The sequence below is a fragment of the Cavia porcellus genome, unplaced genomic scaffold (genome assembly GCF_034190915.1).
Source record: "Cavia porcellus strain 051 isolate PalLab524CR breed Dunkin Hartley unplaced genomic scaffold, mCavPor4.1 scaffold_17, whole genome shotgun sequence".
In the NCBI taxonomy this organism is placed as follows: Eukaryota; Metazoa; Chordata; class Mammalia; order Rodentia; family Caviidae; genus Cavia; species Cavia porcellus.
The window spans coordinates 33,158,395-33,175,705 of NW_026947500.1; the positions used below are offsets into that span (position 1 = coordinate 33,158,395).

Genomic DNA, 17,311 nt, shown 5'->3' on the forward strand with positions numbered 1-17,311 from the left:
GCAAGTGCATTACTAATGTTTTCTGTGCTTTGTTATTGAATCACTTTTCTAATGTGTTATATTACAAAATGCATGATATGAATGAAATAAATTGTTACTTTGATAGTTAATGTAAATTTGCTTAAATAAAAATTTCCTATGTTCATAGAACAAAGTTTTCTGGGTTAGCCCTGTATCTCTTCACAAGCACAAGTAAAATATTTGAAGAGTTTTTCCTTCCAAATTTTAGTCCTTATTCCTAGCTTTTCCTTTCAACATCATAAATTTGTTAATCTCTTAGTTCATAACTCCCATGATTGCACAGGCACACGTATCCATATGTGTTTTCCCAAAGCTAAGCAAATCGATTATAAATTTCATTGGAAAGAACAAATGAGTAAGGATGATGAGAAATGCTTCCAAAAGGACAGTAGAGACTGGTAGTCTGCTAGTTACCGAAACATATTTTTAAGGCTCTGAAATTGAAAGCAAGATTGGTGCTTAAAAAGACAGACTAATGGAACTGCATACAAATGAGAAGTAGATGGCACTTGGATTTTTAGTGTAAAATGAAGGAAGACAATACTAGATGTATTGTTTCTGTAATGCCGAGGATAAATTACACATGAGTTAGATACTTAACGGTACAGAAACAAAACTATATACTATAAATACTAGAAAATTGATAATTCTGTTAAACTTGGAAGTAGAATAATCATGCTGTAACTCAAAATGTATATACAGTAAAGGGAAGACTGATTAAGTTTGGCAATGAAAATAATAACTTTTCTGTAGCTGAAAACCTGATAAATCAATGAAAAAAGTGACAAATTAAAAGAGTATTTGTAAGAATAAGACTATCAATTCAGTAGAAAAATTGAGAGGAAATTTCAGCAAGTAGTTTACACAAAAATTCCAAATGGCTCTCATACACAAAAAAGGATGTTTAACTTTTATACTGATAAGACTAGAACTATGCAAACAAGTACCACACTGAGATATCGTTTCTGATCGTATTGACAGAAATTAAAGGTTAACAAACTCTTCTGCTGTGGTTGTCGAGAGAGAAAAAGGAAGCAGGCATTCTGAAACACTGCTAGAAGAAATGCAAAAATAGTGTAAACTTTAGGGAAAAGAATGGTAATATCTAGAAAAAATTATTTGTATTCACCCTTTGGCTCAGTAACTCTTACTTTCAGGAATCTGTTTCACTTAGTGCTGTACCAAAGGGAGTACTTCAAATGTTCATTTATTTAACTATGTATCTGTAACAGGTTATAACTGAAGGACAAAGTAGGTCCAACAACAAAAATTAATAGTAAGCCTAAGCTACTGGAGTAATCATATAATGGAGGTTATGTTGGTATTGTTAAGCTGTCTTTTCTTGGTGTGTTGTGAGGTAAAACAAATGAGTGAAGATATCATTGAGAACCTGGATTTGAAGGAGAGACAGATAAAAGATAGCTAAGGTTAAAGAAAGCCTCTTTTGTGGTAGGGTTTTTTTTTTTTTTTTTTCCCTTAGTCTCCTGGCAGTGTCTGGAAACAAGCACTAATCCAATTAGCAGTGAAAAACCCAGTACCCATACTGTAGTCTCAGAATACCGCTTCCCACCAAAGTGAATGAAGGCTTCTGAAAGAATGGCTACTTCCAGGTCATGGGCATTAAATATACATATGAACCTGGAATACTTTGTCAGTTCAGAGAAACAGGAACGTATCAGAAACTTCCAGGGCCGGCGATTTAGCTCAGCGGCATAAGCCTGCCAAGTGTGAAGTCGTGAGTTCAATCCCCAGTACCAAAACAAAACAGAAAGAAACTTCCAAAGATATTGTATAGGACTCAGGAGCTAAAGATAGAACTGTTTAAGGACCAGTAAGGATAATAACTAGTCTTTGAAATACACATCGTGTATTTGAGCCTTAAGTTCACAGTAATACTAAAGAAAACCAGACTAATAGTAATTGATAGCTTTGGAGGCTGCTAAGAAATAAACTCATTTTCTAAACTGATAATAAATGGAAAGACTCAAGCAAAGTTTGTTTTCCCTATCTTTCCTATGTGGACTGTAGCTCAGGGGAATCAAGTAATTCATGGGAAGAAGTGGTTCATTATTGGCATATCCCCATTGTTAAAATACTGAAGAATTATCAAATGCCACTATGTCACCAATTTGTAATCTCTAATGAAACAGATTGCATTAGAGATTATATGCAGTAGGCAACCAGATTATCAAATGCTTCCTGTTATTAATATACCTCACTACTATAAAGTAGTTTTGCCAGAAAATTGAACTGAATATGCTCGGCCTGTAGCACTAATTATCATTTTCCAGGAAATGTAGGGGAAAGTAGAACATGTTCAGAGGCACCATGAAGAGTTTATCAGCAAGACCCTGACTGTGATGACTTCTTCAATGAGTAAATTTTAAGGGAAGGGCATCAGGGAAGGCAAATGTATAGCATAAAATATTTAAGAGAATAGTGTTAAAGCATAGATCTTATTTTGATTATGAGGACATGGGGACATTTGAAAACTGATTGGATATTTAATGATAAAGAGTAATTTTAGGAGGTTAATAATATAATTATATTTATTTTAGATAATCTTACCAATGAGAGACAGAAGCTGAAATAGTAATATGTATAAAGTGATAATATATCTACAGTTAGTTTTAAAATAAGCCTACTGAAGGATGAGAGGATTGGGAGGGATATAGCTGAAACAAGACAATCACAGATCAGTTAGTTGACAGTTAAAGTCAGGTAAAAGATACATGGATGCATGTGGCTTCATTACCTTTCCTCACTACTTTGTGTGTATTTTAAAATTTTGTAATACAATTTTTATAATTGTATATACTGCCCTTGGAATACAGTACATACCACTCTTTACTCAACTTTTTTTCCTTCCCTGCTGCCAAGGATTGAGTCCAATACCTCCCCACTGAGCAGCACTCCCTGTCCTTTTTACTTTGAGACAGGATCTTATTGTCAGTAGGTTGTCTAAGCTGTCTAATGTGGGATCCTCCTGCTCAGCCTCTCAGAGTGCCAGAATTACAGGCATCTGCTATATACCATGCCTGACTTTTTCTTAGCGTTTTGTAAGTATAGAACTATTTGGGTGTTGATGTTACCAACACATTCATGACAGGGTCGTAATATGTCTTTCAGCTGGTCAGATTAAACCATTAGTGATACGTGTGTGACTATCCCATCGAGTGTATTTTTAAATTAATTTTATTAGTAAAAAGAATCGTAAAAGTGACGACATCTGTTTGTACTGCAGAGATCCATGTGTGGCACAAGTTGCTCAAAAGGACAGTCATGCAATTGAGGTGGTATTTGAGTTGCTCCTTGTAGAATAAATGGGCCTTCAAAAGAATGAGAAAGTAGAGCATTCCAGTGTTGTAAACAGTAGGAACACAATGTCTGAAGAAGAATGTCATGAGACATATTTTGGCAACTACAGGTAGTTCCAGCTGCACTGAGAGCATAGTGCATAAGAAGGATCTTGAATACCAATGTTGAGCTTTTCAGTCTGTGAGGATCTTATCCTTGAGCCAAGATCCAGCCACACTCCTGTGATTTATAGGAAGTATCTTACTCATGCTTTCTCAACCCTGTTAGTAGCGCTGCATTGAATGGAAACAGGCGCCGAGAGTACTCTAGTAACAAGATCTAACTATCAAGCTTAAGTTCCTTTCCCTGATTGCATTTGAAAAACCAAAATTGTGGACTTCTTATCATTAAGATCATCAACAGCAGATGGGTAAGGCTTGCTGTCATTACTCTTATGGAAGAAATCCTTTGAATTAAGTTGCACTTAAACATAGGACAGGAAAATCACTAAGTGTCTGCGGCTTCAGGGTTCATAAATGGGAACTGAAGCTTGCGTGCACACTGGGCCCGGGCAGGATGACGAACTGCTGAGATGGGGGCCAGAGGTTTAGTTAGAGGGGATGGGAGGGTAGAGGTGGAGAAAGGGAAATGAAGAATTAGGTTCAGCTTTGGCTGTGGTGACATTTGAGATGGGTTACACAGACATTCAAGAGAAGATGTCCAGTTGGTTGTAGGAGTTGAAGTTCAGGAGCAAAGTCTGCCTTGTAGATAAGAAAGTTGAGAGTCATATGCATGAAATACAGTCCACATAATAACAAACACATTTTTAAAATTTTGGATGTATGTGAAGTAATAATACCTATTCCGTTATCGTTTTCTCTCATGCGCTTTTCCTCATCAGGCTTTGGGGTTCTATTTTATAGTGTTTGCATTTTCGGAGACTCTACAGATAGAAGTAAAATGGACCTGAATTCATATTCCCCCCCAGGTTACCTGGCAGAAATCATTCTTTTGGAGGGGCAAAGCTCCTAATCCAAGCCAGGCAGGAGCTCAAATAATGTCCCACTTAAGCAAGAGTCACAGTTCTCAAAGTAATTCAATAATGCACCAAGAGCCCGGGATTTAGCTCAGTGGCACAGGTACCTGCCTGACAAGCACAAGGTTGTAAGTTTGATCCCCGATACCCCAAATAACGATGACAACAATAATAATAATGATGATGCATCAGGAAACAGTCTTTTAGGAGCAAATGTCAGTAAGCATGACAAGCAGTGGAACTAGACCTATAACTGCCACTGGGGAGTTACTAGATACATGAAAATGTCATGAGGAAGGCAGACACTACAGAATGTCTAGGCACATTTGAAAAAGAACAAATGGAACTTCTACTAATGAAAAATATCATCTCTAAAAGAAAACACTTAAGGGTGAGTGAAAGCATGATTAGACATGACTGAAAAAGAATTTGTGAACTGAAGAACACCATGAAGGAATTAGCTTGCAGCCATCCCAAGGGGAGAAAGCAGTGGATAATGTGAAAGGGAAGTTGAGACAGGAAGGAGAAACAAGATTCATCTGGTAACCCAAAATGAAGAGGGGACGAAGAAGAGGTAACATTCGAAGAAAAAGTGCCAGTTTTCTAGAATTTAGTCACATAAATGATTCAGTACTTCATTAGGCAATGCTTTGAACAATTGGCTAGGCTTCTATAAAATAGCAATAAAATAATTATTAGCATCTAAGAGAGTTTTGCTTTTAAAAAATATAATCAATTTCAATCTATTTTTAGGTTTCTTTTTTTTTTTTTTTTTGTCTTTTTCCTTTTTATCGGTACCAGGGATCGAACTCACGACTGCCTGCTTCCAAGGCAGGCGCTTATGCCGCTGAGCTAAATCTCCAGTTCCCTATTTTTAGGTTTCTTTAATGAATGATAGAGCTTGGCTGTTTCTGTGTAAGGAGGACAGGGTTTTGGTATCAGTAAATAATGAGGAAGACCCAGAACAATATGGGTAGGAATATCCTTGGATCACATTTATCTCTCAGGCTTCTAGCTCTGGCAGTCTGAATAAGTTACTGACATCCATTTGAATATGGACAGTATGATCAAGAGCCGGACGACATTTGGTCTCATCACTGTGGTCTTTTTTCCTGTTAATGCTAATGCGCTATTTTCATGTGGGACAGGCAGTATTTTAAGCTTCTGGAGCATATTTCTCTGAAGGTTTTTTCTTAAATTTTTGTATTCTGCCAACTGAAGGGAAAATTTTGTTTACCAAAGCACTAAGTGAGAACAGTCTTAATCCTTGTTTTTATTCTTTTACAGCTGATCACTTTTGTGATTTAGTTATATTCTTTCACATATAATTTGTTTTTTATTAACATTTATGTACTGTACACATTGGTAATAATTGGCTATGTCTAAATATGCCTGACATTTCTGATAATTTATTCATTTTGTATTGAAAACAAATTTATAGTTTGATGGAGAGTATTTTTAAATAACATTTTTCTTACTACCTATTTTTTTTAAATCTTGCAATCTTTGTTAATGTATGGTCACTATTTAAAGCGATTAGGAGATTGAAATTTATCATAAAAAAGAATAGTGCATCTAATTATGAATCTTTTTAAGTAAAGGTTAAACAATGATTAAATTACATGGATATGAATTCAGTCTTAAAACTAAGAGCTGCTTTTATTAATGCATATGTGCATGCATATATAACACAATTTGATTCTTTTCAAATTGTCATTACAGGAACTCAGGGGTAAGAACAAAAGCATGTCAGTTGAGTTATGGAGAGAAAGTTATGGCAAAAGTAGAATTTGTAAATAATTCTTATCTTGACATGTGTATTTTAAGATAAGAGGGTAACAGTACAGTGAGAAGAACTCTGCCCCGGAAATCAAGTTTGTCTTTGTGTTTTTTTCTGCTCTGTCATGAGAACTACTTGAGAGTAAGTTGATGTAGATGAAATTTAAGGCTTATCTCTAGCTTGAGAATTGCTTCATAATTCATTTTCGTTTGCTTTTTTAAGTTATAGGCACAATAGTATAGCATATAAATTATTTCCACCTTGGTTGAACAAATGAGTCTCAGAACAGTAGTTGTGTAAGTATTGATATACTTAATTTAACATGGAAAATTGAATAAAAATATGCATTATAGAATTAGTAAAGAAGACACTTTGAAAATGTTAAATAATAGATACAATTTCAAAATGTCTTGAAGGGCAATTTGACATCTTTATTACAGGTTATTACATACAAAAAGTATTGCTAATATTTATTGCAGGTTATTACAAGTTCTTCAGATATTTTCTATTTAAAATGAGCATGGTTTACTTTTTCATCATTGAAAAAATCAAATCTGTTAAAGTAACAAAAAGAAAAAAGTTCTGTACATGAGAAGTATTCCTTTCTTTCTTCAGTTATTTAAGATTTTTTTGACACGAAGCACAGTGGAACAATCCCTGGCTGGAACAGTTCTGTGAAACACTTAGGCATGGGGTCTGGAACTGCCATCACTAGGTCTGCTAGGTACATAGTGAGTCCCTGCGGTACTTGGTATGATTTCTTAGGTACTGCTGTTCTTCTTGTTTCTTAAGATGACTGGGAATTTTGAACATTTCACATAAGGTTTTTTTTTTTAATAAGCTTGAGACTGTCTAAGGATGTGTAATGTTGTATAAAATTCAAAAATAAAATTGAAGGATGCTTTCTCCTGTGTTGCTGGGAGGCAGCAGAGAGTTACCTGAGGATTTGGATGCTGTTGTAGAAGAGGCTTTTTGGTTTCTGTTGTTTCTGGGAATATATGTTTGTGACGCTAAAGTGGAAAATTTTTGTCAAATATATTGTATAAACAACGTCAGTGTTTTTTCAGTGTGCTATTTCAGTTATTAGTTGAGCATCTTTATTTGAAGTATAACATTTCAGGGGTTACTGGGGATCAAACTCACGACCTCATGCTTTTGCTGCTGAGCTAAATCCCCAGCTAAAGTATAACATATACCATAACGTTAATTTATTTTAAATACACAGTCCAGTAATGTTTACTTAACTGTAGTGATTATGCAGTCATTAACACATCGTTTTAGAACATTTCAGTCATCCCCCAAAGAGCTCTACTGCCTGATCTTTTTTATTTCCCACTCCCATCCATAGCCCTGAACAACTTACATTTGCATTTTATCTAAAATTCTCTTTTCTGGATACATTACATAAATAAAATAATATAAAATTAGGACGTGACTGGCTTTCATTTGGCATGGTTGGGATTCATCTGTGTTGTGTATACCAGCAGGTCATTTGTTTTATTGTTGTTATCATTATACTTTTTGATTGCTATTGTTAATATTTTGTGTTAGAACAGAATGCTAAAACTGGCTTATGGAATTACAGATTACTGTACTATTCCATAGAACTTTCTGTGGCAAACATTTGCAGTAGCACTAGGTAGGTGGAATAAGAGGCTGGAGGGATGGAGGGGAGGCAACAGGTTGCCTTGGGTCTCAGGCCGTGCAGACATCGTGTGAGTAAGCTGTAAGGGATGGCAGACACTGACCAGGGAATCTGCATAATTGAGTGGGATTGGTATTGCCAGCTTGTATGTTTATCCCATCTGATTAGGACCCTCTTGAAGCAGGTCTATCCTGTGTATGATTTTGGCACTAGTGTCTGTCTTACATACAGTGTCATTCACAGGGAGGCAGAGGTAAATGGTGAGCAAACCATTGAATTTTATCTCTAATTGTGGATGTCTTGGTGATTCAACATAGCCGTAAGTTTTTCTCTTTACTTTTATGTAGATCTGCTCTACTTGGCCTTACACACTCAATAACCAGCCCTCCTTTGTGACTACCACCATACATATCTTTGAAATAAAGATTACTCTTAACTTTTGGTCAAACACAAATATTTTGTGGAAGCCACAGGATGTTTAGTTAATAAAATAAGCATCACTATAAACCCTGTTTGACCGAGACTGTACTTCATGCCTCAACTTTACAAACAGAGGGGAGCCTCTGTACTCTTCTATCCTCAGCTCTGGCAGCTGCTCATCTGGACAAAGGAACAGAACATGATGCTGGCACCGGTGCTGGGGAGCGGCCCCCCGGGCGGGCCTCTGCTCTGGCCCCTCCTGGGGCCCGCACTCTCGTTCCGGGCCCGCCCCACCTCTGCCCTTGACATGGACCACGAAGAGATGGTGCAGGAATGCTCCAGGGCTGCCCTGTTCTTCTGCAGCCAGTCATCCATCAACGGGACAGCTGAGAAGTTGTATGTCCCTCAAGCCGTGCATCTGCCTATATCCTAGCTCTCAGTCTTTTTCATCAGACTGTAAACTCTTAGTGGACAGAGCCATTGTTTATCATTGCTTTTGTATGCAGGGCTTACTGCAATGCTTTATACATTAGTACTTGTTGAATGATCTGTTTGAAATCAGAGATCTTGGATAGGAAGTTAGAATGTATCTTGATTATTAATGGTTGTTTAACCGGAAGATACAAAATGTTATCTCAAAGTGGATGCAAAGTGTTATCCTAATACTTTTAGATCCATAGTACTTTATTGTACAGCTGTACATTCAGAATCTTCTTGAAAGTCAGCGAAATTAATATTAACTTACTTAGCCAGGGTCACTAGTAAGTGTCTTGGTACTGGAATGAAACTGATGTCGCAGTTGGGAGAGGTTCCTTGTACTTACTCTGCTAAGCAACCCTTTCTTCCATGTGGTCTTTGCCAGCTGCTCGGAGTATCCTTTCTCTTTGCTTCCAGAGCTCTGTATATGCTGCCTTCTGCGTGGAGCACTCCCTTTTATGTATCTTCTCATCTTTTTAGGCTCAGATGAGAGATCGTTTAATTCTAGGAAGCCTTCCAGAGCATATTTATTAACTTAAGTGTTTAGATTTTCCTTTATGCTCACTTACTATGTTCATCTGTTAATATTGCTATTCCATCTGTTTTAGGGGGCTGTTTGAGGGCATATATTGGGTGTGCCTCATATGTTTCTATTCATTTGTACTTCAGTTTGTAAGGTAAAATTACTAATATTTCTGTATTCATTCTGATAATCACTGCTTTTAATAGGTGATTTTAATCCACTTACATGTATTGTGATTACTCATATATTTGACTTTATTTCTGTTGTTTTATTTATTTCTATGGTTCATTTTTATTCGTATTCTGGTTTGTGTATGTACCTGCTTTCTGTTATATGACTTTTTATTTTTCCTGTGCTATAGGTTGTATTTCTTTTCTTTCTTTTTTGGATTTCTATTTTTAAATTCAAAATTTTGTCAGTAAGATCTAGAATTATTCAGTATTTTTTCCTCCTATCTCAAAGTCATTAACATGGTTAATTATCACATAAATATTCTCTTACCTATATTACTTTTTTTTAAGAGTTTAAGTTGCACTTTTTAAAACCTTCATACATTACTATTTCAATAGTTAATGTTTCACACTTCAACAACTTCCTCGGTAATTTGTTTCCTGTATCCCAAGGATTTTCTGTGTGTCTACTCTTCTTGCTCAACTGCATCCTGTAAGAAAGAGCTCACTTAAGTGATCCTCGACAGTGGTAAATTTTCTTAGCCTTTATATGTCCAAGCAATTATTTTCATTCTTTTATATGACTGAATATAAAATTCTAGACTTACTTGTCTCAACTTTTTGAAGGTATTATTTCATTGTCTCCCGACCTCTGTTGGAGCTGCTGAGAAGTGTGCTCTCAGTCTATCATTCCATTGAGGTAATCTGTTTTTCTTCCTCTGATAACTTAAAATTGTGTTTTTATTGTTGGTAATATATGGTTTATCTACAGTGCATCTAATGTGAATCCTTGTTTGTGCAGTCTAATGCTGTTTTTGTCAAGTTATAACTAGCATAAGATATGAGCTACCTTATACACACACACACACACACACACACACACGCACACACACACACGTATCCCTGTTACCACCACCTCGATCGAGATCTGGAGAACACCTAACATGCCGCAAGGCTCTTTTGTAGCCCTTCCTGATCAATATAGCCATTCAAAAACATTTTCATTATAAACATAAGTATCTGTAGTTCTGAGGGATTCTCAGCAGTGCTTTCTTCATGTATTGATTTTCTACCAGTTCCTCCTTGCTCTCTTTTCCCCTGGAACTCTGTTAGGCAAGCATTGTGGCCTCAGTTTTTGTCCTTTAGCTGCTGTTTTCTTTTCTTAAAGATTTTTAAAAATTTTTATCTGTTTCTTTTAAGTTCTGGATAGTTCCTTGGTGCTGACTTCCCGATGTCACTGTTTTGCTGTGCTCCATCTGTACCATATCCCACTTGTTCCTTTATTAACAGTGATTTAATTTTTTATTTCTAAAATTTTGAATTTCTTTTTTCTTTCCTACTTGGTCCTGTTGTTTCATGTCTGTACATCATCATTATATTTTTATTTCTTCTTATTGTGATAGCACTTTTACCTTTGTTTACTATTTAGCATCCTCCAGATACTTATTCTTGACAGATTGCACTAAATGAATTGCTTCTACAATCAGTTCCAGTATAGTTATTTATTGTGTGTCTTGCTTTTTTTGTATGAGATTTCAACATGTGCTATAACACTGTTTTGCACCTTACTTTTGAGTAGAAGTTTTTTGTGTGTCAGTGTCTTCCTTCTGTCTCATTTCATACCTTCTCTGTATCTGTCCCCCTCTCTGGATTTTGCTGTTGATATTGGGGAGATTGTCAGTTAGGATCCTGAGCCCAAGAGTGGCTTGATACACTTCTTGGGATAGAGGCAGTGATTTTCTCCCCCATCTTCCTATACCCACAGTCTCTGACTAAAGCCAAAACCTCAGTCAACAGAATTTAATTGCTTGTTCTCTCAGCCTTGGCTTAGAAATAGAACCCTGACTTTGCTCTGGCTTCAAGTGATAAATCTGGTTTAAATCCCCTAGGTCGACCAGGCTACTTCTAGTTTCCTTTACTTTCCCAAAGAAACCTTTTTACCTTCCTTCCCCACCACACATTGTTTCTAGATCCGGAGAGCAGCATGTCTGTAATATCAGGTTCTGCTCAAATTTTGGAATTTTTCTATCTTTTCTTTCCCGAAAGTGGTTCTTACTAGGCTTTACTGTGTATTTGAGTTTCTCTTTTTATTCATTTATGCTGTGCAATAATGACAAGTTTCTGGTTTCTGAATTTACCCTAAGATGTTACCAAAATGTTCTATTGACTTCTGTTGACAGGAGAATAGTCAAATTGTATTAAAAGGGAGATATGGGGTTAGAAGCTGATTTTTTTTTCCCGAAGAGGATGTTAATTTTTTTGCTATTGTCTCTATAAAGTATAATTTCATTTTTAATTCTTGCTAAAAATTCTTTGTAACAGTTTTTGTAATGACAACTATGTATTATAGAACTTTTGGAAAACATAGCAAAGCATAAACATAAGCACATATAAACACATGTGCCCTGAAAACAACTTGTGATTTCATAATGCAGAAATAGATGTAGAATATTTGGTTGTTTATTCATGCTTTACAGAGTCATATAACAATCATATTTATTTTAAAAAAAAAAAAAAAAAAGCAAACCCAAACCCATTCTTACTTTGTAGGTGATGCTGTGAGTGCCGGAGATGCACTGTGTGAAATTGAGACTGACAAAGCTGTGGTTACCTTAGATGCAAGTGATGACGGCATCTTGGCCAAAATTGTGGTAAGTTTTCATTTTGATGATCTTCAGCGGGATGAAGACATCTTAAACATAGATTTGCTGGAGTTGAAGTTACTTTCTATTTTTACTTCTTTATTTTCCGTTTTCTACTATAAAATACACTTTTAATTCAGGTGTTTACAATGTTTTACTGTGTAGGTCCAGTAATAACCTGTTTTTCTGTACTTCCTGAACTTTGTATACAACATATATTATTTTTAAAACAACTAGGGAGCATATGAGAAAGGTAAGTAAAATGAACTACATATGGTAAAGCATCACTGTGGGCTATATGGTATACTTACTGATGGAGCCAACTAGCATGCTGTTTCTTGTAGCGCAGTTGTCAAGAGAATGTGGAACAACAGCTAAAACTGACTTTGGTACCACACTGTGGCCCATTTCATGTAGCTAAAAACTGCTACATATTAGCTATGTAGAGAGTACCAAAATGTCTGTGCCTTTTTCTTCATAAAGAGGTGGAGAGGAATATAATACATCACAGGTAGCAGGGAAAGTAGCTGGGAGAATATGTAAGTGTTCATCCCAAAACCTGTTCCCCAGCAAGTGCTTGAGAAGTATTAGAGTTACATATTCAGTTCTTGGTAACTGTTATCCCCCGTGTTAGTCTGGATGTTTGTGTAATCATTCATGTTGATTGGTTGGCTGCACTGTAAGTATCCTTTTGTACCTATACAGTTTGATTTGTACAGGTAAACTGTATACGTCTTTGTTAGGACCATTTTAGTTCTGAGCCATCAGCTTACTTGACTGGGTACAACTTCCTCTGCCTGTTCTGTCCAAAGACCACACTTTGGGTTGTTATACTCTAATTAAATGCAGATCTTTAAATGTTTTTAAAATGTGTTTCTTCCTAAAAATCCTCTTGCACTTCTACTTCTTCCTCAGTATTGGGAATTGAGCTAGGGCCCTGAGCATACTAGGCTGTATATACCTATTTCTTTTTATTACTTCTGAGATCTCACTAAGTTAGACTTGATCTTGGAATCCTCCTGCCTCAGCTTCCAGAGTAACTAGAATTACAGGCTTGCAAACACTGTGCCCGCCTTTTATACATTTTTTGAAATCACTTACTATTTTTTCTCAAACTACTTACATTTTATTGTTGATATTTTATAATTTAAAACATCCTTTACTAGCCACTTATGTACTAACATCCAAGTTAGAACACATTGTTGAAAATACAGTTAACTTCCTTGGAGGAAATATCAACTGAAGGTTAAAATTGTCCTGTCTTTATAGCTGATGAATACAAATATTCATACCATTTAACTAATTTGTGTATTTTGAAAAAGGAAAAGATTGCTTAAATTACCATATGTAATAAGCCCTGTTACATTTTATTGGTATGCTTTTGGCAGACTGTGTTTTTGGCCCTAGTTTTGTATTATTTGCCTGTGAAAACCTTTCAAAATTGATAGAATTTCCACTTACCTGCTTAGTAATGGATTTCAAATTGCTAACCATGTCGGTGGGTCAGTAATGCATATTCATCTGGACCCTAATCCTCTGCAAAAAAGTGAACAGTTGTACTTAATAACCACCTCTCAACATCATTATTTCCTGACCAAAAACAGATCCTGTGGCATGTATACACATTGCAGCTCTTACTACTCTGCAGGCTTTTTGAGTAATGGAAATAGGTTGAATTCATGTCACAATCTATGTGATTTTACAGGGGAAAAATGGACAAGAATGATAGTATTACTAGTGAGGGTTTTTTGTTTGTTTTTTGTCATCTGTCCCTCTTCCCCACCAGCACTATCACCACTAGCAAGAGTTTTATACCTTTATCTTTTATTGTGGAAGAATTCTCATACTATCACACATAATAAAATGATTTTATAGGAATACATATAAGAGGTTTCTAATGTCAGAATCAGGGGTAACTAAGCTTATTAAAAAGTAAAGAATGATCTAAAAAATAAGTACAGTACTTAACCCCTAAACTGTAAGCAACTGACCCTCTAGTGTTTTGAGCCTACAGTGTTTTTTTTTTTTTTTTAAACCAGTACCAGGGATCCTACATTTTTTAAAGAATTGGAAAGATTATAATTTATTTTACCCTTCCCATGAGTTTAATTTCAAAGTCTTTGATAGGTTTTTATATTATTCTACCTTCACAATTTTATTGTTTTCTTTTTAAGCAACTGTATACTTTTTGCATCTGAATTGCGTTTTAAATATAAGGTAATATTTATTACATATGAGTCAAGAACAAAGTTTCTGTTTTAATAAAGATTAATTGCTGTCTGCATAAATAACTATGATTTATTTCCAGCTTACTTCTGTTAATGTAAGAATTTTTAATTTCCTTTTAATCACTAGTAAATTGTCAGGTAGAAGACCTTTTGTTATTACACACATAAAATCAATTAACCAATTTAGCCTTAAATTTACAGCAAATTGCCAAGTGCTTTAAATGATAAATCAATAAAGTAGGATTTCAGGATGATATATGTGGAGGATTTATCAGAGATTCTCTTAAAATTATTTTTCTCAGTACTAGTTAATGAACCCAAAACCCTTTATTATTTCTCCCTCCTGTAATTTTAATTGAATCATTGCTTTCATTTGCTATCCTTTCTTTGAAAAGCATGAAATTTTTACATTTGAGTTAATTTTTTGGAAAAGAAACACATCAGAAACTTTCTTCCGGACAAAATAATGATATTTATTCCTCCAGAAGTCCAAATTTAAGTCTACCAAAACCAGAACAAAACAAACTCATATGAAAATAAAACAATAAAAACTGCATTCTAGTGAGTCAGTGTATTTTTCAGTCTTTGTTATGCTAACTATCCTTCACCTGATTTCTTAAAAAATACCCCCCTACTTTGCTTTTCTAAATTAAAAATAGTAAAAAAAAAAAAAAGAAAGCTCTGAAGGTTACAATTGCCCAACTTGTTTTGATGTCATGTGCAGCATATTTGGGTCCAGAAGCTATTTGCAGTACACATGATTATGCAAAGTTCCTCATCAAGGATTTTTCCAGGTGTTGTAAAATACCTGCCATTCCAAGTATGGGCCAACACAGATGATCTCCTTTGTGAATTCCACAGGATAATATAGGCACCCAAGTTCTGTGAAATAGACACAGTTACCCTATGTAAAGTATCTCCCGTCCTGTTCCAATACTTTCATTGAGAGGTCAAGAAGCAGTTGGAGAAATCCCACATGGAATTGTCTTCTGGATACCTAAAGATTGGGGCAACTGTCAGATCATTAATCACAGCATAACTCTCCTTTCTTTGCGTACCTCTTCCGAATTGGGAACAGCCTTCTATTAGAACATGATAGTGGTCTACCTCAGATGTCACCATGTTTTTCCCATGTGGTTCTGACACCCATCAGGCACCATGTGGTCAGTCTCTACCACAGTGACCATCTTTGGTTTCAGCTGACTGCTTAATGCTATGCCTCCTTCCCTGCCTCCCAGAGTTAGTTCATCTTTAGCAGTGTCATCATCTTTGCTGCTGCCAATGATAGCCCAGGTATAGGCCAAATCATTCTGTCAAGTTAACATCCCCACTGAGGATGAGAATATTTTCAAACTGCCTGGAGTATACAATTGTAATGTTTTAATAAGGTGGACCTTTATTGTACTCCGCTTCGTCTGTGTCAGCAGCAGTGGGCCTGTGGCTATCTATGGTGCCTCCTCAAATTGTGGGTGGCAAAGGCTTCACCTGCCCCAGACTGCCCTGCCTCAGTTCTTTCAGTCTTTCTTCTGCTTTGTTTGAAAGATTGTCAGTTTCTACTTTGCTCTTTGTATGTATCAATCTCTTTACCCTTAAGGTCTGTCAACACCAGTCTACGTGGGTAAATTGTCAAACTGGCGAAGCTGCTATTTTTATTTGTGTTAACTTTTCACATAGCCACAGTCCTGCCAGGCATGTGGCGCATCAGTCATGGCCTTGCTGCTGGAAAAGAGCCCGGCAAGCTTGTAGAATGCTTTAGCCTGTGGTACCCAGCATGAAATGGAGCCTGCCTGCCACATAGCTGCTATAGCAAGGCTGGGTCAGCATGGAGTGCACAGCGCTGGGAAGCTTGCTGTAGAGGTGGGTGGTGCTATGTGTAGGCACCCTGGGAATCCAGTGGGAGACCCTGATAACATGCAAACTTAGCGCCACCTGGCCATGTGCCTGCCATGTTAAGTCACCTTAGGTCTAAGCAGTCTTCCTAAGTCTCCCAGTGCTGAGATTGCTGCCAAGTGTCACTGTTTTATTGACTGGTAATATATTCACTGATAATTTTTATTATATTAGTAAATCATTGAAATTACTATTTTTTTTCTCTTTTTATCGGTACCGGGGATCGAACTCACGACCACCTGCTTGCAAGGCAGGTGCTTATGCCGCTGAGCTAAATCCCCAGCCCCTGAAATTATTTTCAAAAGTAGAATTAACCATTCCTTTTCTTTTCCCATAACATTAGAAATCAAACTCAAGGACATCATACTGAGTTAAGTCTCCAGCCCCTTTTTTATTTTGTATTTTGAGACAGTCTCTTTGTATTTGAGTTCCCTGCTTTATGATTCAGCTTTCTAAAACCAAAAAAAATGCAAATACCTAAAAATACATTTTATTTGATATTTAGATCAGTAAAAACTAAAATGATAATAAAGGGCTATCATTTGCTGCGTGAGACAGTGTCAGTGTCATGTTGATGGGGTACATGCTGAATCATTTCTGTGACTTCTAGTTAATGAAACAAAAATGTCAGTTTCAGATTTAGTGTAGTGTCTGACTCACATTTCAGACGTTATTGATATTTTTAAAACAAACTTTTCTCCTTTTTTAAAAGAATGTTTTATATTTGCATTATGTTCTTTGTAGTTGGATATTAATCTGATGTTTGCGTTTTAAAAGTAATTATCAAATAGGATTTAAATGAATACTTTTGCTATCAAATGTTTAGAAAGTTAGCATTTTACTTTGATTTTGAGTTAACATTTCATAACAAGTAAACACTTAATGATTGATGGTTTTCGTGGCCTGTTTTTAAAATCTTTGCCTACTCCAAATTCACAGTTATTTTCCCCTATGTTTTTTTCTAGTAGTTTTAGTTTTATTCTTTACATTTAGGTCCATGAGATACTTCGGTTTGTTATGGTTCAAAATGAAAGTCAAAATTCAGTCCCCCTCCACAATATGGATCTTCAACTGTTTCTTTTCTTTTTTTAATTTTAAATTAAGTTTATTGGTACAATTTAGATATACATAAAGCTCATACTCATCATAGGGAATTTGTACCTGTATATAGTACATTTTCAT

The 17,311-nt window shown here is 35.9% G+C and overlaps 1 protein-coding gene, 1 long non-coding RNA gene and 1 pseudogene across 3 annotated transcripts in view; 2 read left to right on the forward strand and 1 right to left on the reverse strand.

The window, feature by feature from the left end:
* Pdhx (pyruvate dehydrogenase complex component X) overlaps nt 1–17,311 on the forward strand; it is a 63,361-nt gene that overhangs the window by 12,991 nt on the left and 33,059 nt on the right. For both annotated transcript variants that reach the window (XM_063227763.1, XM_063227764.1), the window contains one exon: nt 11,920–12,020. In XM_063227763.1, the coding sequence (XP_063083833.1) occupies nt 11,920–12,020 (101 nt within the window). The remainder of the gene's footprint in view (nt 1–11,919; nt 12,021–17,311) is intronic.
* LOC134470934 (uncharacterized) lies at nt 4–11,525 on the forward strand. Its single transcript, XR_010040200.1, has 2 exons — nt 4–9,898; nt 9,997–11,525. It is a non-coding gene; the product is annotated as an uncharacterized LOC134470934 (long non-coding RNA).
* Nucleotides 15,018–15,948, reverse strand: LOC106026228 (spermine synthase-like; annotated as a pseudogene).